Below are 24,721 nucleotides of genomic sequence, written 5' to 3'. Positions count from 1 at the left end.
TCTTTTTCAGTTTCCAATGTCTTCTCGTTTCGGAACCATCATCTTCGTTGATACAAGTTGATATAATCTTCTAAGTGACAAACAAAATTGTCACCCTGAGAAGGGATCAAACCATCCTAGATTAATCTTCTATGTAATATTATGACCATTGGAATTTTGTAACAACTTGTCATCATAGGACTGGATTGAGGTTACATCACTATTCTCTAGAACATGAGTTTGTTGTTTCTGTTCTGAATGGTCCCGATATGTAGCATGGTTCATTTGTCTACTCTCATGATTCAGATGTTGATATGGAAATTTTTTGGTTTGACTTTACCTTATTGGGCGTGTGGCAATTTTTTTTATTTTCTTCTAGCGAAGATATTGTTGAGTTGGTTACGGAACATTCGCTTGGGATGTTCATTGTCTGAACTGCAACATCTAAGTTTCTATTTTCTTCAACTTGCTTGTCTTCTTCCTGAGTTGTGACATTCACTAGATCGGTATTTGTTGTTTTTTCGTCAACTTGAATTCCTACATTTGATGCTTCCTTCTCGACAAGTTGGTGTACCTTGTTTTCTAATGACTTCTTATCCTTCTTAAGTTTCATAATTTGCGTCAGTAATTTTTGACTATGGTTTTTAAGCCGAGAAACTTCTTCACTTTTGTCAGCAGTGATCTTGTCAACTTCTCCTTACATATTTTGTAGAACTTTTTTACCTTCTTGAAAAATTACTTTTGAAATATCTTGTATGTCATCTGGCATTACTGAATTTGGCTTCAATGTAACATCTTGAAATGTTATTTTTTTCCTTTTGTATGAAAATGTCTAAAACTTCTTTTTCATATTCAGGATGAAGGAACCTATGGTTTCCATCCATGTGGATCCCAGAATAATGTCACGTGGGTCAGTCCATAGGGATTGAACCGAGAATTGCGATATAAATGTATAATCGCCAAAGTTTAACAGTAAATCAGTTACTTCGTATTGTTTTTTTTTAAACAGTCTAATTTTTTTATTATATTTGTCTCCAGAACTACTAATTGGTTTGCGATTTTAGGCATTATATAATTTGTATCTTCGGCGCGAGAGATAGCAATAGTGACATCTTTTCCTGCGAGAGTTCCTTTAATTTTAAATAGTACTTTAGCATAACTGATTAAGGTCTCTAGAAATCTTCCTTCTTTTATCTCCAATTTAAACTCCATTTTTTTTCAGCTTTTAATACTCTCTTTTTCCACTTAATAAGGTATAATCTATCTCCCTTTTTATACCCTTATATATATAAAATTCTCAATCTAACCCTTTTCCTTTTTATTTGAGTACTTTTTGCTAACCTTCTTCGTTAATAAACTCTTTACTTCACGAATAACCCTTCTCCTCTTATAATTATATATTGAGACTTATATGTAGACTTAAAACGTCTCAATAATATTCTAATTTTTCTTTTTTGTTTAATAATATAAGTTTCTTTAATCTTCCACGTATTCAGTGGTTATTTGACTTGACCTATATAATTAACTATATTATAAGTTTTTATATATTACCTTTTTTATATAATATAGAACTTTCTAAAACCTTGCTCTTAATAAATCCGTAACTTCACTTTATAAAACCATGCTTTTTAATAAATCCAATTCATGTATAACCCTTCTCCCTAATAAATCATTAACTTCACAAATAGCCACGACCTTTTCATTTGTCGTGACTTTTGGCAATGATGTATGAAATGGTTCGATTGTCCACTCGCTGGAGGCAGGACAAACATTGAGAGTCGAGAAGGATGTGGGCAGACATCAGTGGAATTCGATGGAGGATCTTGGGTGGTTGCTGACTGTTACAAGGACCAGCGAGAAAAAATGGTTGCAGGAACAACTGAAAGTTGTCGACGATGGTCGGATTTTGTGGCTCGAGTAGGGGAGAATGGACAAAAGGCAATGCTTCTTCTACCTGTATTATCTCCCAATTGGTATCACGATAGAGTTATGGACTAAGATTTTCAGATAAACCACAAACCAAAAAGAGTGATTTTAGCGGTGATTTTGTCGACTAGGATGAGAGTTAGAAGTAAGGCAATCATGTATGTAGGCAACAACACAAGTATCGTGGAGGAAGAGGAAGATGGCGAAACTTGCGTTGAAACAGAGATGAAGCGCAGCGATGAATAGGGATGACAATAATTGTTGGGAATCCATTGGACAACATACCGAAAGTTAGGCAGACAGTCATGACTGTAGTTTTGTGGCTAGTTGGTTGCAGATCGATTCGCCGGATAATGGCATAGGCAGAGTGGCCGGATGATGGCGAAAGCAATCTAGTAAGTTTTTATTTTTATTTTATTTGTTTTAATAGGTAAGTTTAATTTCTATGATCTTTTGTCTTTTTAATGTGTAATTTTATTTTATTTTATATATAAAAAAAATTTTAATAATCCCTTGTTTTATAATATATATTTTTTATATGATTTTTTTAACCCTGTATATTTTTTTTAATTTATAATCTTTCCTTTTCTTTTCTTTTTATTATATTCTCTCTCTCTCTCTCTCTCTCTCTCTCTCTCTCTCTCGATCTCTCTCGATATATATATATATATATATATATATATATATATATATATATATATATATATTATTTACTTATAAAAAAATTCTTGTCTTTTTTTATTTATAGTTAACTCTTTCTATGTGGCCAAAACCCTGATCGCGAGACGGAGAAACTTTGATTGTAGCGAAACACTTAAACTGCAACAGAAATAAGGTTGACGAAGAGTCGATGGCCAGGGGCCTAGATCAGAGAGCGTGGCTCTGTGCAGCGGTGAAGCAGCCAAAGGATCGAATGCTCTGGTACCAAATGAAGCGAACAAAGTTCCTTCTTCAGATTAATTACTCCAGAAGACTTGGAATATAAAGATATCTATGAAGATACAAATATTATATATTAAATGTGTGAATAAGAATGATGATACACTGAAAGTGAGAGGCTTGCTTATATACCAAGCAGGTGGCTCTTCATGGAGAGTCATGTCTCATTTAGACATGACTCTTCAACCTAATTACTAATTAACTAATCATTATTTATGATTATTATCATTTACATTATTTTACATTATTTCCTATATATTTATTCATAACACATACATTGTATTACTTCAAGCTTGTCTGAAGTAGATTGGAATCTGTCTTCAAGAACACTTTGTGGAAATTCAAGTAACTGCTTAAAGGAAATCACAGGCATCATTTTAGAGCAGCTCTTCAAGCTGTCTTTGTAGCAGACTTTAATATCAGACCTGATGAAGTTTTGGAACAGGCATTGAAGTCATTCTTGAGGAAACTTTGAAGAACTTGTAAAGCAAATCAAAGACAGAGTAAGCACAATTGTCTTGATAATCTGATATATGCATTTTATTGTTGAATTATCTACAGATTGCATATGACAAGGGGCAGAACTGAATTTATTTGAATGTTGCTGTAATTGCGCCATTGTCCCTGGTATGGGAGCCCAAGAAGATTTTGATTTATCTTTTATTCTATAGAGTGGCAGGGTGGTGCTAGGGAAGGAAGTTGTAGCTTCCTTCAGGAAGTTGCCTCCTTTCAATGGATGTTGATAAACCAAGGGTTGTAGCTCCTTCTAGTAGTGACTGATAAATATCTTGGGATTGTAACCCTTCCAGTTGTAGCTGGTAAACAAAAAGTTGTTGCTTACCTTGTAATATAAATATATTGTTCATATATATCTTGTGTTGCTTTGATGTGATATTATTGGTTAATGGTTTTGATACTAATTGTAAGAAAAAGTGAAATACTGATTCACGCCCCCTCTCAGTGTTTCCAACAATTTGTTAGACATTAAATAACTTATCTAATATTTTCTTCTGAAAATCTATTAATCACTTCATCAAATACTTTCACTTGATACTTTTCTGTAAAATGTTTGGCTACAATAGACAAAGTACTAACATTAAATTGATGTCCAGTTTTGCCCGAAGCAGCTTTTCCCCTTTCAAGATATTCTCTGAAGACCATTTTGTGCTGTCATAGAATGTAAGTTCTGGAGCCACAGCCTGCAAAATTTCCACAAGGAAAGATAGCTTAGTAGAGATACACCTGCTAGGGATTTTGAAATATCAATATCATGGGAAACTACGCAAAATCCAATAAAAAACCTGTAAAATATAAACTAAAAGTGAAATAGGCAAAAGCAATTGGAAAACTAGGAGCAGAAAACAATATGAGCAGAACTTGCATAGTCTGTTAGGAAAAATGTCTTCACAACTGGATTCTGTTACAAATGAAATTTTGATACGTTCTATGTTTTTTTTTAATACATGTTTGTTTTCATCAAACCATCAAAATCAAATCTTTGTTCATAAGTCAACCCTATTGCTGCTGTTGCTCACTTGATGCCGTTGTTCCCATTAATAATATGATCTCTCCCAGTAAAGTCACATGAAGTGCCCAGGAAAACTTTCCACAATAGATCCGTGTTTTGAATCTCTCCTGTCAATCTGGATTCTGAACTGCATTCAACTCAATTAACCGTCGAGATTGTATTCCCTATATCTGCTTAGCCTGTAACTTTGCTTTGAAGTTTCAGCTGTTTACTTGGGCTACCTATGAGAACTTTGTCTGAATGTCTGCCCAATTCTTAAATATTTGCACTACACAGTGATTTTTACCCTCATGATTTTACACACCATTGCTAGAATTTGTTTATTCCAATCATTTATTCTTTGGCAGCACTTTCTATCTGATCCCTGTAACCCACCCACATGGGTAACCCCTAGGAGAAAAAATTTCTCCTGTTGTTTTAGCTTGCCAGCCGGCAGCCTTATTCTGACCCACAGACATCTAGCCTCAGATGACTCTCATCCATCCTCCAGTCAGTGCTTTCTTTCCTAATGCATGTGGTCCCGAAAGGAAAAAAGTCAACTTCGTCTCAAAATGCTCAGCAAAAAATGTAGATGACATGCCACATTGAAATATTTCCAAAATGTGAAGGCATCATCAAGAAAATGGCAGTCAAAGGTGGTCCAGCAGCATGTGGGAGTTTCCAAGTGGCATAATAAGAGCAGATTTTGACAGAATGAGAGATGCAATAAGTAAAAAGTGGTCTACAAAATTAAAGAATAAAACCCAGGTGTCAAAATTCCCAGTTTCCCAAGGATGTTGGAGATCCCTCTCTCGTGCATGATGATGTCCTCATATTATGCCACGTGGAGGTCAAATAAGTTAACGTTTGGGGTTGATCTAGCCATTGGACCTAGCAGGAATGCTCTGAGGAGTCAAAGATCCAACAGTTAGTCCAGCGAGCCAGTCAAAAAGACCAAGGGCGTTGAAGAATATTCATTATATTCTTGTTAATGACAAATATATTAAAACATAAAAGGCAATCTCTTCTCAATAGGTTTTGCAGATTTTTAAAGTTATGTTGAAAACCAACTTTCGTTCTGTAAAGAGATTAAAATCATGTTCCAGATTAAAAAGGTGATTAACAAGGGATTTCTTCAAATCCATACAACATAGGTCTTAGCTGACCAAATATATTAATGCACTGCTATTTAAGGTTTGGATGGGGCAATTGGGTAGTGCGACTACCTAAACCATGAATAACAAGATGCTAAAACATTGTATCACTAACGCCTTCCTTTGTAATACAGTTACATTCTCCCTTTATCACGTAACATATAATACCAACATAATAAAATAATTTTTTTATAATTGAAAATTAAGATTACCTTCCAACAAATTAGTTTGTAGTAATCTACTCTAAAAGGGATCTTTCGGTAAACAAGTAAGATGATAACAAAAGCCAATAATAATGAAAGTTAAAAAGCATGGAAGACATGAAATTTCAATACCACCTCCCACAAAGTAACACTTTCATGGGTATTTTTAAATTCTATTTAAATTATAAATGCTTAGAAAATTACAGACACTTAACAACCTAGCCTTTGATAGAAGGAAACTAAAGAATGAAAACAATTTCAATGATATACCTGTACTTCAATAATGAAATTATTAGCTCCATTAAAATTGGTGCCCTGTTCTTCCGAAACAACAGATGGACGGTGGCCCTTATTCCTTGTGTCATCAGAGTCGAAAGAATATTCTTCCTCATTTAAAACATCGAAAGTCACGCCATCTTCCACAGAGGCAGAATAACTGCTATCATTGCTTAAATATATTTGCTCCCCCAATCGTGAACCATTCTGGAAGAGACAAAACACATGATCTGATTTCATAAGCTATGCTGCCTTTATTGAGCCTCCATAAAGTGTAGATAAGAAAAAATTGTACAATTATACAATTATACAAACCTAAATTTAAGCACAAACTTGATGTTGAAAAATGCAAAATCTTAAATAACAACACAGCAATAACTTTAAATTTTTAGAAGCATTTCAAATCACATTCAGTTCTTAGCATGACAGCTTAAAATGTGACAATATCATAAAACATTCTTACAAGGTTCAAAACAATAAATCGGTGTTTGAAAGTTTATTTCATCGTATAAATCTTGTTACTTCAGTTACAAACAGCATGACAGTCACGTCAAAATGATAACAGACTACGTTTCAACTTTTAAGTTAAATATCGCATTTCATATATTCCATCATATAAATATTGTTACTTCAGTTACAACTTGGACGTATTGTTGACCTCTACTGGTCAACTACCCATGCAGCACTTGATCAGCATATCCGTGCCATCCTGCCATCATCAGCAACTTGATCATTTTGATTGTAAAACCCAGTCTGCATGTATGAATTGTAAATAATCTTAGCAGACATGAGTCATGTATGTAAATTGCCTAGGTGGACCTAACTTTCTGATGGTAATCTACGTCCCGGAAGGTTTTTCGTCTCACCGATCCATGATCGGCAGAGTTTTCCTTCAAACCTGACCCCAAAGCCGGGATGGATTTTGTCATTAGAACTTTAGGAGAATCCTAGTGTGTTAATCTGCTAGATTATAGTTGTGTCGCAGAACTGGGTGGTTTGTGAGGGTCTATGTTAAGTGGGTTTGTCCCCTTGAGATGTAAATTGTAAAAAAGTCATCATGAAATGTGTCTTGAGGGTTGAAAATGTTTTAAATCCCCTCATGAGTCCTAAGTCCTAGGTCCTAGGTGATGTTTCCGAAAGCTTAGTTCGATGATCCATTTAAAAAATGAATTAAAAAATTAAAAAATGAAATAAATAAAAAATTAAAAAATATAGCAAAAAACCCTAAAATAATAAAATAATAATATTTTAAGTGAATGCATGCAAAATATTATTTTTTAATAATTCGACGGATGAGATCAAGAGATGTCTTGATCCTCATCAACGGTCGAGATCATTTCACCATGGATCACTCGAACTAGCCGTTGGAGTCATTTCCTTTAAGTAGGGTGCTAGGGGTCAGTTCAGATCATGGGATCTGTGAGTCTGACACTGAAGAAGCTCTCTTGTAAATCTGTTTCTGGTTAATAAAAGAAGACTTTGGGGTCCATATCTTGCTGGTGTTACTCTCTTAAAATGCTGTGAGATTGTTTTAGTTTCTGCATATTTTATTTTCAGTCATTGATAATAGCTTTTTTAAGAGTATTGTGAGCACAGGTATCTTGTTCACTTGCTAGGGTTTGGGTGCTGTTAGGGTTTCTGAAGTAATGGCAGGTATCTCCATTACTCTCTGAGATCTAGCAGCATTTTTGCCCTCTTCACTGATGGTTGTTTTGAGCTGTGCAAAAAGCATTTTCTGAAGGAATTTTGCGGGCGTTCGGGGAAGTTCTCAGCTGAACCAGCCAACTCCCGCAAGCATTTTTTGCTGAGCCCAGTTGGATTTGATCCTGGGTCTATCATTCAGTTTATTTTTTAAAAAAAAATTGCATGAGAGATTTTCTGAAGTTCTTCACAGTGAAAACCTTAAATTTTTATTCTTTAAGATATTTCTGTTCTTATTGCTGAATCTGGCTGTTAAGGGGCCAAATCTGTAAATTTATTAAGTTGTTCTAAGGTTTCAAATTTAGTTTTGTTTATATCAGGTTTAATTAGGGTTTTCAGTTTTGGTTTTATGAATACATTATTTTTGGACGATCTGCTCGATTTCAGGTTCAGGTTGCAAGATTGCTGAAGTTTTCCAAAGCCCCTCACTCTATTTTATCAGCAAATGCAGTTCTCTCACGCTCGAGTTTCGCTGCCATCATCAGGAAGTTTCGGGATATGCATTTCTTTACAGGCCAGATGATTGACAAATGCCAAAACACCACCGCCTGGTGAATGAAACTGTCAATACGCTGTCGGGCGTCCAAATTCGCTGAGCCTGCGGATTTAAGAAACATGCGTTTTCAGATTTTTTTTTATGCAATACGCTTCAGATCATAAATTTCCGTTTAGCATTATTGATTTGGACTGTATTTGCAAGTTCTGTTCGCCTGTCTGATTTCGTAGCCGTAAGGGTTGTCGGCTGGGTAAAATCCAAGAATAAGGCATCGAAATTTGGTCTTATTCAGTCCTGGTCTTTTCCACGTCTCAGCATTTACAAGCCGGTGACGAACAGCAGTTTTCAGCATCTGCGTATTCCCTTGATCTCATCGGTACATCGATTTGAAGGCCAGGAAACGTTTTCGGCATGATCACGCTCAGCTTCAACGATTCACAGCTCAAGGTATCCGTCGTTTTCATTCTCGAACAGGTAATCTCTGCAGCGTGAGCGTTTTGATTATTCATTCACTTAGCCAGGATGCATGCGATTTTTTTTATTGAGCGTTTTTGTCATTTGATTCATGTTAATAGCGTAGCTGTAGATTAGGGTTTCGATTCATAGTTTCGTTTTCATTTTGTTTAGATTTTGTATTTCAAATTAAATCCAAAAGGTTTAGCGTAGGTTTAGATGTTTTAGATTCAAAATTTATATAGTTTCATTTATATTTAAAATAGATTTTAATACTTAGTCTTTAGATTTAATTTAGGACTTTGGTTTAATTTTTTATTTTAAATTTTTATAATTTTTAGATTTTTAAATTTTCATTTGTAAAATATAAAAAAAGAAGGATTTATTTATGGAAATTTTTAGGCTTAGTCTTCTTTTTATATGGTTAAGTTTAGATTAATTTTCTTTAGGTTTTCTTTTTTAATTTTTTTAGATTTTTAGATTTTATTTTAAAAAAAAAAAAAAAAAAAAAGTATAAAAATTATTGTAGAAAATTATTTTTGCCAGATTCAGTTGTTTTCATGTTATATCTTTCACGCTGAGATCTGAATTTTCAAGTCAAGATACGAATATGATATCTGGTTAATGGTTTATGACTCGTGGTGGTTTAAAGCATTCATCTTTTTTTTAAATTTTCAGTTGCTGGATATCGTTTTGGTCATTCTAAGAGCATTGTGATTTAGCTGATGACAAATGATTGCTGTTCACGGTTTAGGTTTCTATAATCATCTAACAAGTAATCGTTTTAATAACAATCTCTTAAGGCACTGGTCTGCTAAATTAATCAAATTCATCTAGTGCTTATCTTATCGTGTCTCGTGTCTCCCAACCAACTGGTCGACAGTTGGTCTTCATCATCTCACAGGGTCTACCCCCCTTAGCCGCGGGAGACGGGCTTAAACGGAGGGATCAGGGATCAGAGTGACAGCCCCCGGTCTGAGCGTTGTCGTGTCAATCTGCGCAACAACAGGTATAAACCCACAACCAGGGCCCAAATAATATTTTTCTGAACAAGGCAAGAACAAAAAGTCAGTACAATCTTTCCTACATATATGAAGTTTTATTACGAGTCACAGCCTACAACTATGTTGAAAACTACCAAGAGCAAAGGCAGGTTTTACCTTAGCCAACCTAGGCAACAAGATACACTCCAACAAAATCACAAATTGCCTAATACTCAAGGTACATTCTCTTATTCATAATGGATTGATCCTTGAGCCCACAAACATTTGAATGACTCTGTTATTCAACCTAGTATTTTAAACCTTCAGGGTAGAACTCAGACTGTCATTGAAAATGAGGATCTCGAGGGCCTGCCTAAAACCAGGCATCCATGAGATTGACATAACCTAATAATCCAGTTCAAATATCACAAACCAAACAGGTGCTTATATTTTTTATAAGTATTATGGTGACATATGATCAACAGACATGAAAATATCAGATTCATGTTCTTCCTGTCCTGAACATGCAGGATTTGCAATACAGGACTAACTTGGATGAGTAGGTACAAACTCAGTCAAGTAGGGCCAGTTCTGTACCAAACCAGCTGAGTACTCGGCCAACCAAACCGACACTCTCAACTGAGCTGTTCACCGAGTATGAGTCAGCTCAGTCCAAGTTTTAAAACACTGGGTCTATTGGCCCTATTTTTTTCACTAGTTGAGAAGTTATGATGCAAAATTTCTATGTTAAGAATAAACACTTTGAATGTCAAATAAATCTCCGAGATTTCTAAAATTGAATCCTAAGGCATGTAAACTTGTCAAGCTACAATGACCAGTATGAAGAATGTCCATGAACAAATTCAATCTACTAGAACAATTTGTTACAGCATTGCATAACCAGCTGAGTACTCAGCCAACCAAACTGGCACTCTCAACTGAGCTATTCAATGAGTATGAGTCAGCTCAGTCCAAGTTTTAGAACACTGGGTCTATTGGCCCTATTTTTTTCACTAGTTAAGAAGTTATGATGCAAAATTTCTATGTTAAGAATAAACACTTTGAATGTCAAATAAATCTCAGAGATTTCTATAATTGAATACTAATGCATGTAAACTTGTCAAGCTACAATAACCAGTATGAAGAATGTCCATGAACAAATTCAATCTACTAGAACAATTTGTTACAGCATTGCATAAATTAGTTTTCACACGCTTAGCTCTTTCCATTTTTAGTTGTTACATATCAAAGTCGTAAATACACAGGTGTATAAAAACAGTAAAGAGCATGCTGTGTGAAGATATAAATAAACTATTAACTAATTCAAGAATAACCAGAGTATTTTGAAATAACAGAAAAAACATGGCATGTACCTTAATTCTTATATTCTTGAAACGAAGCTTTTTCCCATATCCAATTATAATGAGGGGCTGCAAGCTAGGCGAAGAATTCCCTTTCAAGTTATCCTTTCCAATCAGACAGATTGTATTCCCACATCCATCATAAGTAAACTCATCCACATCATAAGAATCTGCAATCAGTTGTCGATGTGGAGATAAAAATACAATATCTTCTTTCTGCTCATAGAGAGATGCATTTAGGCGAACATGGTCATGCATGGTGACTGGATCATTTTGTATGTCCATTACTTCCTCCCGCCCAGTGATTATCCCCAGTGCAGGCACAAAATATTCACCTACTGCAAGCAAGAAGTCCAGAACAACAAGCAACCGTGGTTGCTGCATCCGAACCACAAAGGCTTGGGAGTCTGTCTTGACTCTCCAATCCATAACTAACATGGTTAGTTTAGGAATGTCTGACTTGGTTGCCCCACGAGGCTCATTATTAAGCCCATCATCCTCAACATCTGTCATAGACCCGAGCATTAGACGCATCTCAGGCTTTGTGCTAGGTCGCAGATCCAGAACTGACAATTTTGATAGTGTGACATAGAGATCTATTTCTGAGATCGAGGATGTTCTATATGCAACCCAAAGCCCTTGTAGCTGCACAAAGTTTTTTCAAATATGTTACTGCTGTGAAAACTACAAGAAAAGATACGCGCGCAGGTGAAATGAAAGGGGATGCCTTAAACAAAAAAAGTAAATATGAAATAACAAAATTCACAATATGCTCAATTTTGCTTGTATTGGTTGATCTAAGTAGTCCAATTTCATATAACCAAATTATCAAAACCTAAAGAAAATTTGATCACCAATATTCAAATGAAAAAAACCTACATCCATTCTAGCAAGAGGAGACTCCCGATCAATGCCATTATATAACTCCAATGAGGCAAATTGAACTTCCACCGTCACTAGTGTTAGTGTAAAGGACGAACCATCTTGGCCACTCATCTGATCCTCATTAGAGATAATATTTTGATTGGATTTTCCCAGTTCATTTTCAACTTGTAGACAAGGCAGTTGTCTTTCTCGAATATCTCTAACATTTGGAGGAATGTCTGCCTCTTCAGATATATTTGAAGAAGCACAATCTATAATAACCATGTATTCCTTGTCAGACATTACTCCATGCAACAAGTCAATCTGATCAAAACATATCACAAAGAAAGTTAGTCAGTAAAAAAATTCTATCAATAAAAAGTTATCTTCCTACCACCAAAAAGCATTTGGATGAATGAATGAATGATATTTTAACATCCACAGGACTAAAAATAGTCTATGGGCTTAACAGAAAACTAAGCATAATCTTTTTGCACACTATGATTCATCAAATATATGGAATATATGAATCTACAAAATGTAAGCAACTCAAACACTTAAAGAAATGCAAAAACTCAGAAAAACAGCAATATAAAGCAGTCCATATATAATCGTCCCGTATCTTATGCACAATTTCATCTTAAACTACCATGATATTTTTTCAAGGTTAGTTCCCCAATATACATAAAACTCTGATAACATGACTCAGAAAACATTTCAATAACCTCTATCTCATGAGCTTCCCCTAGATGTCATAGACAGGAATAATGAAATAAGAAACTCAATCACATACACAAATGATTTGACAGTAAACAGTACACTATAACAGATTTAGAGTTAATAACAAAAGTAAAGAAGAATAAACAAATGATAATATAACCCTAATAGGTCAATGGGACTGTTACCCCCAAGGGGAAACTACCATAGAGGGACCCTCACAAAGGTGTATTGTTGCTGATTTTATGAGCTCTCTTGCTCGGACTCTCCAGACTCAGACAATTCTCTCATTTCTTTCCTTAAAATAGTGTTGTGCTAGACCAGCAGTGGTATATCAGATACTCCACCCTCACCTCTCATATTTGCAAATATGAGTTATTGTTGGTACACTTTGGTCACACTATGTCGTACTTTGATATTTCATGTCTTGGTATTCTTGATTGGATGCAGTGCTATAACTTCTTGGCCTCGGTGTGAAAGTCGTAAGCTCTAACGAAATCTGATAACACTTCATAACATTACCATGGGGGACCTGTTGTTCAACCATCGAATTTGCCTGACTTGATCAAAATTTCATCACAGAAAAATGGGACAGAAACACCTCCACAGAAAGCTATATCAAATGAGTTACTTCGGATATTCAGCATCCTTCAACAAATCTTCAATGAAGCTTGAGCCTCAGTCTTTTCTTGCCTGGTTTGCTACCTCAAATCCCACGAATTTGCTGTTCATTTGTGCTCCATGGCTGGCCTATATATACATGATTTGGAGAGGCCCTTAACTGGGGCCGACTTGAGCGCATAATGATATTTTTATGAATGGTCATGACTGTTCTTTGAGCCAACCTTAACTCTTATCAAGCTGACCTATACAAGGAGGCTTTAGGACACTTAAAAAATCAAATTTTGCCTTTTTTATAATCTCCTTTCAAGGCAGATTTGAACCAATGAATTTAGGCTTCTTAATTTATAAATTTTGACCTTCCTTTTAGGGTAGCAATGAATGTTAAGGCCAAAAACCTTTGGGGCAAATGTGCTGGTGCAAAGCCCATTGATTGGGGCATCAATCTTTAAAAATTAATATCTCCAACCAGGAGGACCCACAAAATGTGCCACCTATCAAATGAAATGGCTTGACAAGGACTACCAAACTAGGAGGTCCTTGCAACCAAATTCACTTGATTTGTGCATGCAAATCATCAAATGCTGGCCCATTCACCCTTTGACATCAATGACAATTTTTCCAACATAGAGTTTGGAAGGGTAATGAGCAAGAAGAGCTGTGTATGCAATTCTGCCAAACATTACTGCTTAATTACATATGCCAAAGAGTTCAGTGCTGTATCTTACTCTGAGTGTATTGCTGCCCTACTTGACATTACTTAGTACAAAGTTATTTCTAAATAGAAAGTAAAGTGATGGTAACTGGATATGCAATACAATGTAAAGAAACATCATCAAATATATAACTTTATTTACCTGTATGTCAACTGCCACTTCAGGAACCTTTTTGAAAACATCCCGTAGTGAGCGACACACTTTGATATGCAATCCACAAGCTTCTTGTATCATTGGTTTTCCCAGTCGCCCATCAATCCCAACAACCATATTCATGCCCGTTATCTAGAAAACAAAGAAAATCTGAGAATCAAATGCAATTTGATGCATCCATTGAGAAACATGAACTCTTCATTGTACAATGAAATGACTTAAAAAAGAAACGAAAATTCTGAATTTCACACCTCAGCATGAAGGACGTCAAGATGTACAGCAGATGGATCAGATTCCTTACAACCATGCCACTCAAAATTGTTAGACATTTCAAGATGACCCAGGTCCAGCTGCATGAAGCTGATAACTCAAAACAAAAGGAAATAGTATCAGCAAGTGGTAAAAAAATGGCATCAAAAATCTGGCTCAAAAGTCATATATTAGTGAAGTTTTACTGACCCATGGTAATATTTACATAAGAAAACTAGTCTGCAATTGTTACTCATATGCATACTTTTTGCTTGTAGAATTCTGTGGCACAATAATAATAGGAGTGTCCAGGGAAACATCCAACTTCAATGAAGGAGATCCATCAATTTCTGATTGTGAAATAAGCCACTCCATTCCTCTAACTTTATCAACAACTTGGATTGCATGCTGAGCTTGTGGTATTGCCAAGCCTGTGAAATAGGCCGTTACCTGCACAAGCAAACATTTACAAATATAACATGTATTATATGAGAGAAAACCAATTTAACAAAATTATTAAGTACATCCCATCAAATTACATCTAAAAACTAGTTAAAATAGTGATAGGCATCTTTGCCGTGAAACTGATTCCATAACATTCAAGAAATTAAAAATCAGAAGACACACACATCATTGATTCGTTAGCATTCAGAGGTTTGTCCACATCCAATCATATTAAAGGAATTCAACAGTTTGTTGGTATCTCCACAGTGTTTGTAAACATTTATAATACTCAGGCATTACTCGACATCAATAACCAGTGTTATCAGAACTGGCGGAACTAGCCAGTTCAGTACTTAACCAGCCCTTTTTCACCAAACGAACGGGTTCTGCACCGAACCGGACGGTTCCATACAATGCGACCAAGAACATTCAAAATGCTGTTTTCTTTAAAAAAAATTGCGTCAGGCAGCCTATTGTTCAAGCCTAGGGCCCTACTATGCTATGCAGTTAATAGTAGAATTCTTATTTTTAACATTATCATTAATTGTTTCAAGATGTTTTAAAGTGGTTCCAACCTCATTGTATTTCATATGGAGAAAGTAGAATTTTAGACCCCACTCAAAATCTAACAGACTTGACAGTTTATAGGATTTCAGGATGGAGGGGATTGCAATGTTCCCATTGGATTTTGTCATGTACAAGGGTATGGAACTCGCATTTAATCAACAGAACCAAGCTCTCTATGTTCCTTCATGTTAGTGGCATTGAATGTTGAACTCCTCTGTCATGAACCTAGTAAGAATGTACCCATCACTCAAACAAAATCTTGACTTTGACATGCTAAGCTTCTTCAGATTTTCTAAATCCTTTTATCTTTAGAGTATGATATTGATGATGAAGATCATAATATGGGCAATGATTTTAATGATAAGCAAGTTTCTGTTGTAGCATGAATTATTTTTTTATGCTAGAGGCCAAATCTAGAGCCTGCTTATCAATGTATTTTTGGTTCAGAAAAGGATCACACTCAGAGCTATTTTGGTTATATGCACCCTTACATGCTATATAAACGAGAATTTTTGCATATTTGTGTATAAATAATTTAGATTCATATGGATGTGCATGAATATATATGTTTTTCTTTAGTATTTGAATAGTTTACATAATTTTTTGGTCAACCTGTTTTTTGGTCCTATTTTTTACTGATTCTGACCGGTTCCAGTTCGGTCAACAGTTTGTTTATGGTAATATTATCAATAACCATATATATAACCAATACTAGATACAATGATCTATGACCACATTACCTCCTCCTATCTAGCAAAGATCACATTAACATCTTTCTATCTAGCAAATATCCAATTTGTCCATGTCCTCAGTGTTGATTTGGGGTAGCATCGAAGGCGCTCTATCCACGAAACATGGTGGAGAGGGTAAGGCACATGAGATCTCCAATAACAAGAAAGAGTTTGGGCAGATTCTAAACAGTTTGGGAGATATTAAAATAGTTAATATTTTTAATGTAATCCCTAACTCTAAACTTAGGGAAAATAAAATATTAATGTGAATTAATATGAAACTGTGTTAAAATGGTCCAAAAGTTTAGACTTAGGGAAAATAAAATATTAATGTAAATTAATATGAAATTGTGTTAAAATGGTCCAAAATTCATGGATCAAGCCAGATCTAATCTTAGCCATTGATTAGGGACTTAATCTCGGTCGTTGATTTGTTAACAAGAAAGGTATAAGAGGAGGCTTGAGGGTCACTTGGAGAACACACTGAGGGAGACTAGTGAGTTCAATTGTTGGAGTGCAGTTAGAGAGAAATTGAGCAAGTGGTCTGGTGAGCAGTCAAGAGACAGCGAGTACAGAACAGAGAGACGGGAGATCAGTGTAGAGGCAGAAAAGGCAGACGCGCGGCCAGAGGGAGCCACGCTGAGGCAGCAAAGACTGTGCAGAGCCAGCAGGGCTTGCGTCATCCACGCAGAGACTGCAGGAATGATGCAGAAAGCCAGAGAGGTTGCGCAAAGTGTCAACAGGCTGATGCAGAGGGTTTCAGGCCACGCAGAGGTCAGCACGGCTGACGCTGGGTTCAGAAGAAGTGCTGGAGAATTTGTCTATCTATGGGTAAGCCAGTTTGGCACCCTGTTGTACTAGAAAATTGTTGAATAATAAAATCCTCTCTTGCCGCACCGGTTTTCCTAAATTGGGTTTTTCCAGGGATATTAGTCCATAAATATCTGTGTCAATATGTTGATTCTTATGCATATGTTTGTTTCTGTATTATGGTGTGATATCTGCAACAGTATTTATTTTAATGTTTATTGAAGTGATTTCATAAATAGCTTATGGTGGAATAAGTAGGAAAAGTAAATCAGTTACTACAGTGATAGAATTTTCACATGGTATTAGAGCAAGTAATCAGAGATAGAAAGGGAAAATCAGTTATGGGTCGAGAGCACGATACAGGGGCATCCACCTCAGGGGACTCACGCAAATTTTCAGAGGATTGCACAAGAGAGGATTTTGATTTCTCTATGTTGGCTTCCAGGCTAGAAGAAGAAGTGGCGTGCATGACTAGTGTTGCATCATCAGAAGTATGGTATATAGACAGTGGAGCCTCATGGCGTATGACGGGAATCAGGAAGTGTTTCTCAGAATATCGAGAAGAGAAGATGAACTTTCAGATCACCATGGGGAACAAGGCAAAGTGTACTCCAGTAGGGAAGGGTACCATAGTTTTTCAGACAGAATTAGGAGAGCGGTTATGTGCCACAATTGTGTTGCATGTGCCAGGATTGGAGATGAACTTACTTTCCGTGTCACAACTACAAGGCAAGGGCTATGACATCTACTTCATCAAGGAAAAGGTATACGTCAAACACCCGAGCTGGAAAAAGAAAGTCCATATCGGGATCAAAAGTAATCGATTGTATAAATTACAACTACAATCACCAATGGGACTAATAGGCAATCATGGGGACAAGGACTTGAACGAACTATGGCACAGAAGGATGGGTCACTTGCACCATGGAGCTCTGAGAATTCTCAGGAGCCCTGTAACATGAGTTCCGGATCTGAGTACGGAACGAGATGATATATGCAGGGGATCCGCTCTAGGAAAGTATGCCAAGGCAGCATTTCCTAGGAGCAAACACAGAGCCAAGAGTGTACTAGGATTGATACACTTAGATATCTGCAAACCTATGTCCATCAAAGCTCTCAGTGGAGCCGAGTATTTACTTACCTTCATTGATGACCACTCGAAGAAAACTTGGGTTTATTTTCTAAAAACCAAAGATGAGGTTTTCTGTCGATTCAAAGAGTTCAAGGCTCTGGTGAAGAATCTGACTGGGAAGAAAACAAAAATTTTGCGCTCAGATAATGGTGCAGAGTATGTCGATAAGGACTTCACTGATTATTGCGCTAAGGAGGGCATCAAAAGAGAGTGGACAGCTCCCTACAATCCGGAGCAAAATGGGGTAGCAGAGAGAAGTCCATTTATCTTCACCATCTTCTGTATTCCTCTTGGAAGTCCTCGTGTTTTCCACTTCCTTCTTTTTTTCTTCTTTATCAATTGCAAGGTTCAAGCTTTCTCTTGGAAGTCTGCATGTTTTCCACTTCCTTCTTTTTTTCTTCTTTATCAATTGCAAGGTTCAAGCTTTCTCATGATATCATTTATCCCTCACTGTTCAGGTCATTCCCTTTTCTTATTTCAATTTGGAAACAATCTTAGGATAGCAACTCATAATTCCTTGTTTGTCAATAAAAGAGTGGCATTTAGAAGATTCTCATACTCAAGCCAGTGAAAGCTACTAACTTCACTAGGTCTTAGTTTCACTCCTTTTGTTTGCACAATGCAGATGATATGGTATCGCTGACATCCATTCCAAAAAACTTGTGAATACAACTTGATGCTTCCAACCAGTTTTGTTATTTTAAATAGCTGACAGTCAATCTAGGCTTCATATTTCCTTTTGGGAACAACCAATCGGCTTGTTACCCACCACAAGTGGGTGACACCCATAGGAGACATTTTCTCCTAGATTTGACTTCAACCAGCAGTCAGTAGTCCCTTGCAGCCACTAAATAGCTCAATGTGCCACCATTCTCTGCCACATGAGCCAGCCATTATGTGCCCTCGCCCATCTATTATGATCGTATGCTTGAAGTTGGGCCTTCCAACCCCAAAGGAATGGCTTTTCATTATGAAATTGGGTATTTTTGCTTGCCTATCATGGACATGTTTGGACATGGATTAGTAGGGGGATTAGGCGGAAATAATGGGCTTGGTTTGTACTCTTGTTCCCTTGTTCCAACTTGGTGGTTGATCTTGTATCCTAGTCCCGTGGGATCTCCTCTATTGGCTACTAGCTTTAAGAGTGGCACTACATGTCCCGATACCATATACATCACTCCCCTCCACTCATTATAACCCCTTTTCACACTTTTCCTATCTGGGTGCCCATTGGGTCCAAAAGGAGTTAGCCTCCGCCTCCACTTATCCACACTTTGGGTCGGCCCTGGAATGATGCCCCGGAGCTTAATGCAGCTAAAAAGAAAGTTAAAAGCATAATTTGGCCACTTGCACCAAGAAATGTACCATAAAATGCAAAAGATGGTTGGGACATAAAAGTTTAGCACATAGGAAAAATCCAAGTATGAGCTCTACCACTTATCATTATGGCCATAATCTTGGTTCCTACGACCCCTATGTGTGCCCCGTGCATCAATAAGGAACACATGATTGTCCCAACCCCTGGTGGGCGATGAACTTCCCAACCTTAAGGGGGTATTCACTGCTTTATCATACGCATCGTGCTCTGATTCTATGGAGCCCCGAGCAGTTAAAAGAAAGAAAAACCAATAAAAGGCAAAAGGCAACTGAAAGAAAACAGGCACACAAGTGACACCGTTATTTTTTAACCAGTCCCTGGAAAAACCCAATGAAGGAAAATCGGTGCAGTTATTCAAAGAGTTATATTATTATGCAGTTTATCAAAGTACAACTGGGTGCCTAAACCGGCTCACCCGACAGAGAAAAATATATGGCAGTAATACCTCTATATCCGGAAATAGGTATTCAAAAAACCTATCCCATGAAACCCTCTCTGGCACAATTGAAGCTCAGCACTGGCCCTTTTGGCCTCTGCGTCAGCCTCCTACTGACCTGTGTCAGCCCCAGGACTCTCTGTGTCAGCCCTCTGAGGCACTGCGCAGCCTCTGGGAGCCTCTGCGTCACTCCCTCTGCCCTCTGCGTGGATGATGCAGTCTCTCTGGGCTCTGCATAGCCTGCACTGACTGTTGCTCTGGCTCTCTCTGCTTCTGTCCATGCCTCTCTACCTCATACATACTACCCCTCGCTACTGATCATTGATTCAACTTTGCTTAGCAACCTCGCTCTAGCAAAATGAATGACTGATCACTCTGGTGTATTTTCCAACTGACCCTCAAGCCTCCTCTTATACTTTTCTCGTTGGTCCATCAACGGCCGAGATTAAATCTTTAATCAACAGTTAAGATTAGATTTGGATTGATCCATGACTTTTGGAACCTTCTAACCCAGTTTTATATTAATACCCATTAATATTTTATTTTTCCTAAGTTTAGACTTGGGAACTCCATTAAAAATATTAATTATTTTAATATCTGCCAAACCGGTTAGAATCTGCCCAAACCATTTATGGGAAATGGAAATCTCATGTGCTTTAGCCTCTCCACCAATTTTCATGGCTAGAGCACATCTGATGCTACCCCAAATCAACACTTCGCTCATTATAGCTACCCTTGTACCATGGCATGTGGCTTGGAGCCTTCCCTCCTACCCCACTCTATTCCACCATCGTTTCACATGACACCTTCCATTTTGCCACATGTACCATAGACCTGTCATTCCCTTAGAGGTTGAAACTACCTAATAGGGTCCTTTATTAACCTCCCCCTTGAGCTCGAGGACACCTGTACATTCTAAAGCCCACGTGGAAGGGTATGCCACTATGAGGTATCCACTTGGGCCCCTAATTTGCAAGCTTATTTACCCAACTGCTTTAATGAATCCTTGTGCTAGAAGGTGAGGAGACACATTGGATTTTATACAGGATTGCAGGTGGATCTTCATCTTGGGCTTTGCCTCCCTATACCGGGTCCAAACCCCTCCAGAGGGTCATGATGGCACTTGTAGGGTGAGCGTTGGGAGCCATGGGCCTCCTCCACAACAGAGCATTGATATGCCACGCCATGCTCTTCTTCAACACCACATATTACTTGCTCATGCCCTAGCTACACAGACATGATGATGTGCTTAGACCACATTGCCTTGCTAGCCACATACTTGCACCCTACACTTGGCAGTTGATCTGGAGCCCAAATGGGGTTTTGTCTCACTCGGGGAGACATGGGAGGACTTGCATCATCATCCTAGCCCTTATTGATGGAGCATTGACTTGTTTGAAAGCGTTCAAAGCCCTTCGCAAATCCACTATCTCCTCTTTGATGCAGTTCAAGTGCTCCCAGACCTTCAGAAGTTCCTCATAGTGTTGTTGTCTCCAAACTTTCCAAAAATATCATCTCCACAATGTGTATTGTGTGGCACCGACAAGATTTCACATTTTAAAATTATTTTCACCTGGACTAGCCTAACACTCCAACACTTGGTCAATTTTTTATTCAAGTGTTCTTTTATTCAATTATGCAGCAGATATAAACTTCATTCAAATTTAATTTACTTCGTTTACATTCAACTTCATAAACGTGTGATAAACATCAACAACAATATAACAATGCAATATTGCAATTATGACAATAAAGACAGCTTTATGATGGGAGGGGACAACTCCCCAAAATAGTTTGCCCCAACTTTTATTAAATGCCAAAGTATTTTACAACAACAAATACAATGTTACAATGGTGTATCAATTTCCCGACCTGAGCCAGCAAACTCGCCCACTTAATTTTGCACAAGTCCTACAGTCCTTCCCTACACACTTGACCTACCCAGAAAGCCCAAGTTATTCGCCCCAAAACAGAATATAACAAACTTGCCCAAGTCGTTTGGCTCGCTGGGTGAGCCCCACCTTGCCTGCACCCTCCTTCGCTGCCTTTTCTGTGATGTGCAACCTCCGTGAGTTTCTTCCACATCTCAGACCTGCGCCCTCTACGATATCGCAAACTTGCCCACTCTACGATATCGTAGACTTCGCACTTCTTCTTATTTTGTGATCTACCTTGATGCCCTTTTGGTTGAGTGCCTCTCTTCAATATATACATGTCTCACCCATATCATTTTCCATGAGTTGACATGTCCTTTCAACATTTGAGCCAACTTTATGTTTTCATGGGTGCCCCTACCATATGGGTGCGCCTCTTGGGTCGACCTACCTATGATCGTGCGGTCACCCCTTGTTGGGTCCCCTGCCCAGCGCTCTGCCTTGCCTTATTGCACACACCACGTTTGCCAGGTCGCTTGCTCCTCACGTCATGTCACATGATGCCCCGTCACGCCCTCACTTACTCCTCGCCCGTCATGGCATCGAGCGCCCCTCAATGTGGGCATGCCCTTGGGCTCGAGTCCACTGAGTCACTTCCTTCATGTTATTATGTGTGCGCTCCTCCTACGCGCTCCTTGCTATGGGCGAGCGCTCTCCTCACAACGCCCCCCACTATACTTTGTCGTGTGGGCGCACTCATTTTATGCCCGCTACATCTCGCCTGGCGCCTGCCTCGCGGGGGCACACCCAGGGCGTGCACCCCTCCAACTCGCATGCACGCTACCCGTTGTGTCGACCTTGGTGCCTCTCCTTAGTGTGGGTGCACTTGGGCACTCTCGTTGCACCTCCAAGTCGGTTTTTTATCACCAAGTGAGCATGGCCCACCACAGACACCCGTTGGCCTTGGTGCCAACTCGGGGACTTGACACAAGTAGTGAGTGAAAACTCTTCAAAATGAGAAGAGAACTCAATCTCTGCAGAGGTTGCTTCTTGGTCCTTCTTTGACCCTTCCTTCTAGCTAGGGCATTTTTTAGCATAGTGCCCAAACTAGTTGCATGCAAAGCACTTGATCTTGTTGTGATCTTTCTTCTTCTTCTTGCCTTTAGAGCTCGGCTCTCCACCACCATTGCTCGTTTTGCCTTTTCGCTTGCCCCCTTTATTGGCTAGGGCAAAGTTCTCCTCATCTTCACTCTTAGCATGAGACCCATATTGAGCTTGTCTACAAATCTCTTGTTGGACACAATCACCCCATAAACGCTCCCAGTTTAGAAGCTTCTCTTTGGCAAAAATCTCGCCTGTGAAAGTTTCCCAAGCCTTGGTGACACCCATTAGGGAAAAACTCACCAAATCCCTATATCTAGAACAATCTCCCCCACACCATCCACCTCGTCCTTGACTTGGGTAAAAATGGTTAGGTTAGACACCACAAAGTCTACGTTGTTCATTTTAATGGTCCTGAGCTTGTCCCTCAGTACTAGCCTTATGGCCTCGCTTGAACCTTGCTATAGGCCAATAATGGTTGCCAAAATGGATTTGGTCATTTTCTTCTCGATCAAGTGAGGAATAATGTGGTCATTGACTCCCTTCTTAGGATCTCATAGGTTATGCACAACCAACTGTTGAGGGTCATTTGGTGTAGTTGAAACATTATTAGCAAACTCCCACACCACTTGTTCCTCCAGCACCATGGCAATTCTGTCACGCCATGAGCAAAAGTTGGGTGCACTATCCAACGGTTGGATTCCAACCTATCCTTAAATCGAAGACCCTAATACACTATCTTGCCAATTTGCATTGCCCAAAAACCCTAGCAGCCAAGTCAAACGGGTGAACTCGATCCCTCTAAATCGCAAAACCTACTCCTAAAATGAAAAAAATGTGCTTAGTCTTCCGAGAGAACTTAAACCTAGCAGATCTGTAACTTTCAAAGTGTGCAACCAAAAATAAGAATAATTATTATTCTAGAAAATTAAATTACAAATACACTGGGTTTTCTAATTGTGGCATGCACAACGGAAATTGAACAAAAGTTAAAGACAAACACATAGAACACAAGATATACCCAAGAAAGCCCAACTCTGGGAAAAGCTACAAATTGTGTGTCTCTTTTATTATCTTTAGCAAGGGTAATTTTCAAAAAAATTACAAGGGAAGACTTCCCTTTCACCACAGAAAAATCACCGATCAATTCCTCAAGGAGAAATTGAACCCCCTTGCTGCACAATTGTTTTGTCATACGACTGCACAATTGTTCTGTCATACGACTGCACAATTGTTCTGTCATACGACTACACAATATGGCATTTATGCGGCCTCCTCGCATCGTACGGACACACAACGTGGCCTTCTCCTGTGCGCATGTGTGGATGGTACAGTGGCGCTAAAGATGTTGGGCTAGGCTAAGCGAACCTCTCTCTCACTCTCCTTCTTGGTCATTGAAACTCTGCTTAGTTGTTGAAACCCTAGTTCTCTTTGTTGTGACAACACACACTTCTGCCCTCTTCCGAGTGGCCACTATTGCGGTCTATCTTCGCTTATAATTCGACGTTGGGCCCCACCAACATTCTCAAAGGATGAGATTAAAAACTGATGGAGGGCTAACATTAAATCATGAGTTAACTTTAGGAATTTAAATTTCTCTTAAGTGCAACTTTAAGAAATCGTTAAATAAAATTAATATTTTGTTGCGTGGTTGTTTTGTGGGCCCCCCTGCTAGCCTTGGCACCTAGGCAAGCAGAACCCTTCCTTCTCGACTTCAATCAATATATAAATGTATTGTTGCACCTTGTAGGAGTGCCAATTGATGGTTGACTTGCAAGTCAGATTTGGTTTTCTTTAGTTCTTGAGATCCATCTTCTTTCTTGTCCTTTGCCACTTCATGTGTTCACTGATTGTATTTATTTCCCAAGTACTATAGTTAGGTATTATTTATGAATACAATTTATTTTTATGTACAAATGAATGAATGGGATGACTTGAGCACTAACAAAG

General features: G+C 38.2%; 1 protein-coding gene across 3 annotated transcripts in view; it reads right to left on the bottom strand.

Moving 5' to 3' along the window:
- The window catches only part of LOC149172507 (calcium-dependent lipid-binding family protein), a 473,345-nt gene that overhangs the window by 198,777 nt on the left and 249,847 nt on the right, over positions 1-24,721 (bottom strand). For all 3 annotated transcript variants that reach the window (XM_089424336.1, XM_089424337.1, XM_089424338.1), the window contains 7 exons: positions 14,564-14,748; positions 14,301-14,409; positions 14,038-14,181; positions 11,858-12,166; positions 10,991-11,623; positions 5,979-6,191; positions 3,940-4,043 (listed from right to left, as the gene is read on the bottom strand). In XM_089424336.1, the coding sequence (XP_089280462.1) occupies positions 3,940-4,043; positions 5,979-6,191; positions 10,991-11,623; positions 11,858-12,166; positions 14,038-14,181; positions 14,301-14,409; positions 14,564-14,748 (1,697 nt within the window). The remainder of the gene's footprint in view (positions 1-3,939; positions 4,044-5,978; positions 6,192-10,990; positions 11,624-11,857; positions 12,167-14,037; positions 14,182-14,300; positions 14,410-14,563; positions 14,749-24,721) is intronic.

This window comes from Pinus tabuliformis, chromosome 4_2 (genome assembly GCF_031772625.1).
Source record: "Pinus tabuliformis cultivar Carrire ecotype Pingquan chromosome 4_2, CPIR1, whole genome shotgun sequence".
NCBI classification, from domain to species: domain Eukaryota; kingdom Viridiplantae; phylum Streptophyta; class Pinopsida; order Pinales; family Pinaceae; genus Pinus; species Pinus tabuliformis.
This window is presented reverse-complemented; position numbering and strand designations above follow the sequence as displayed.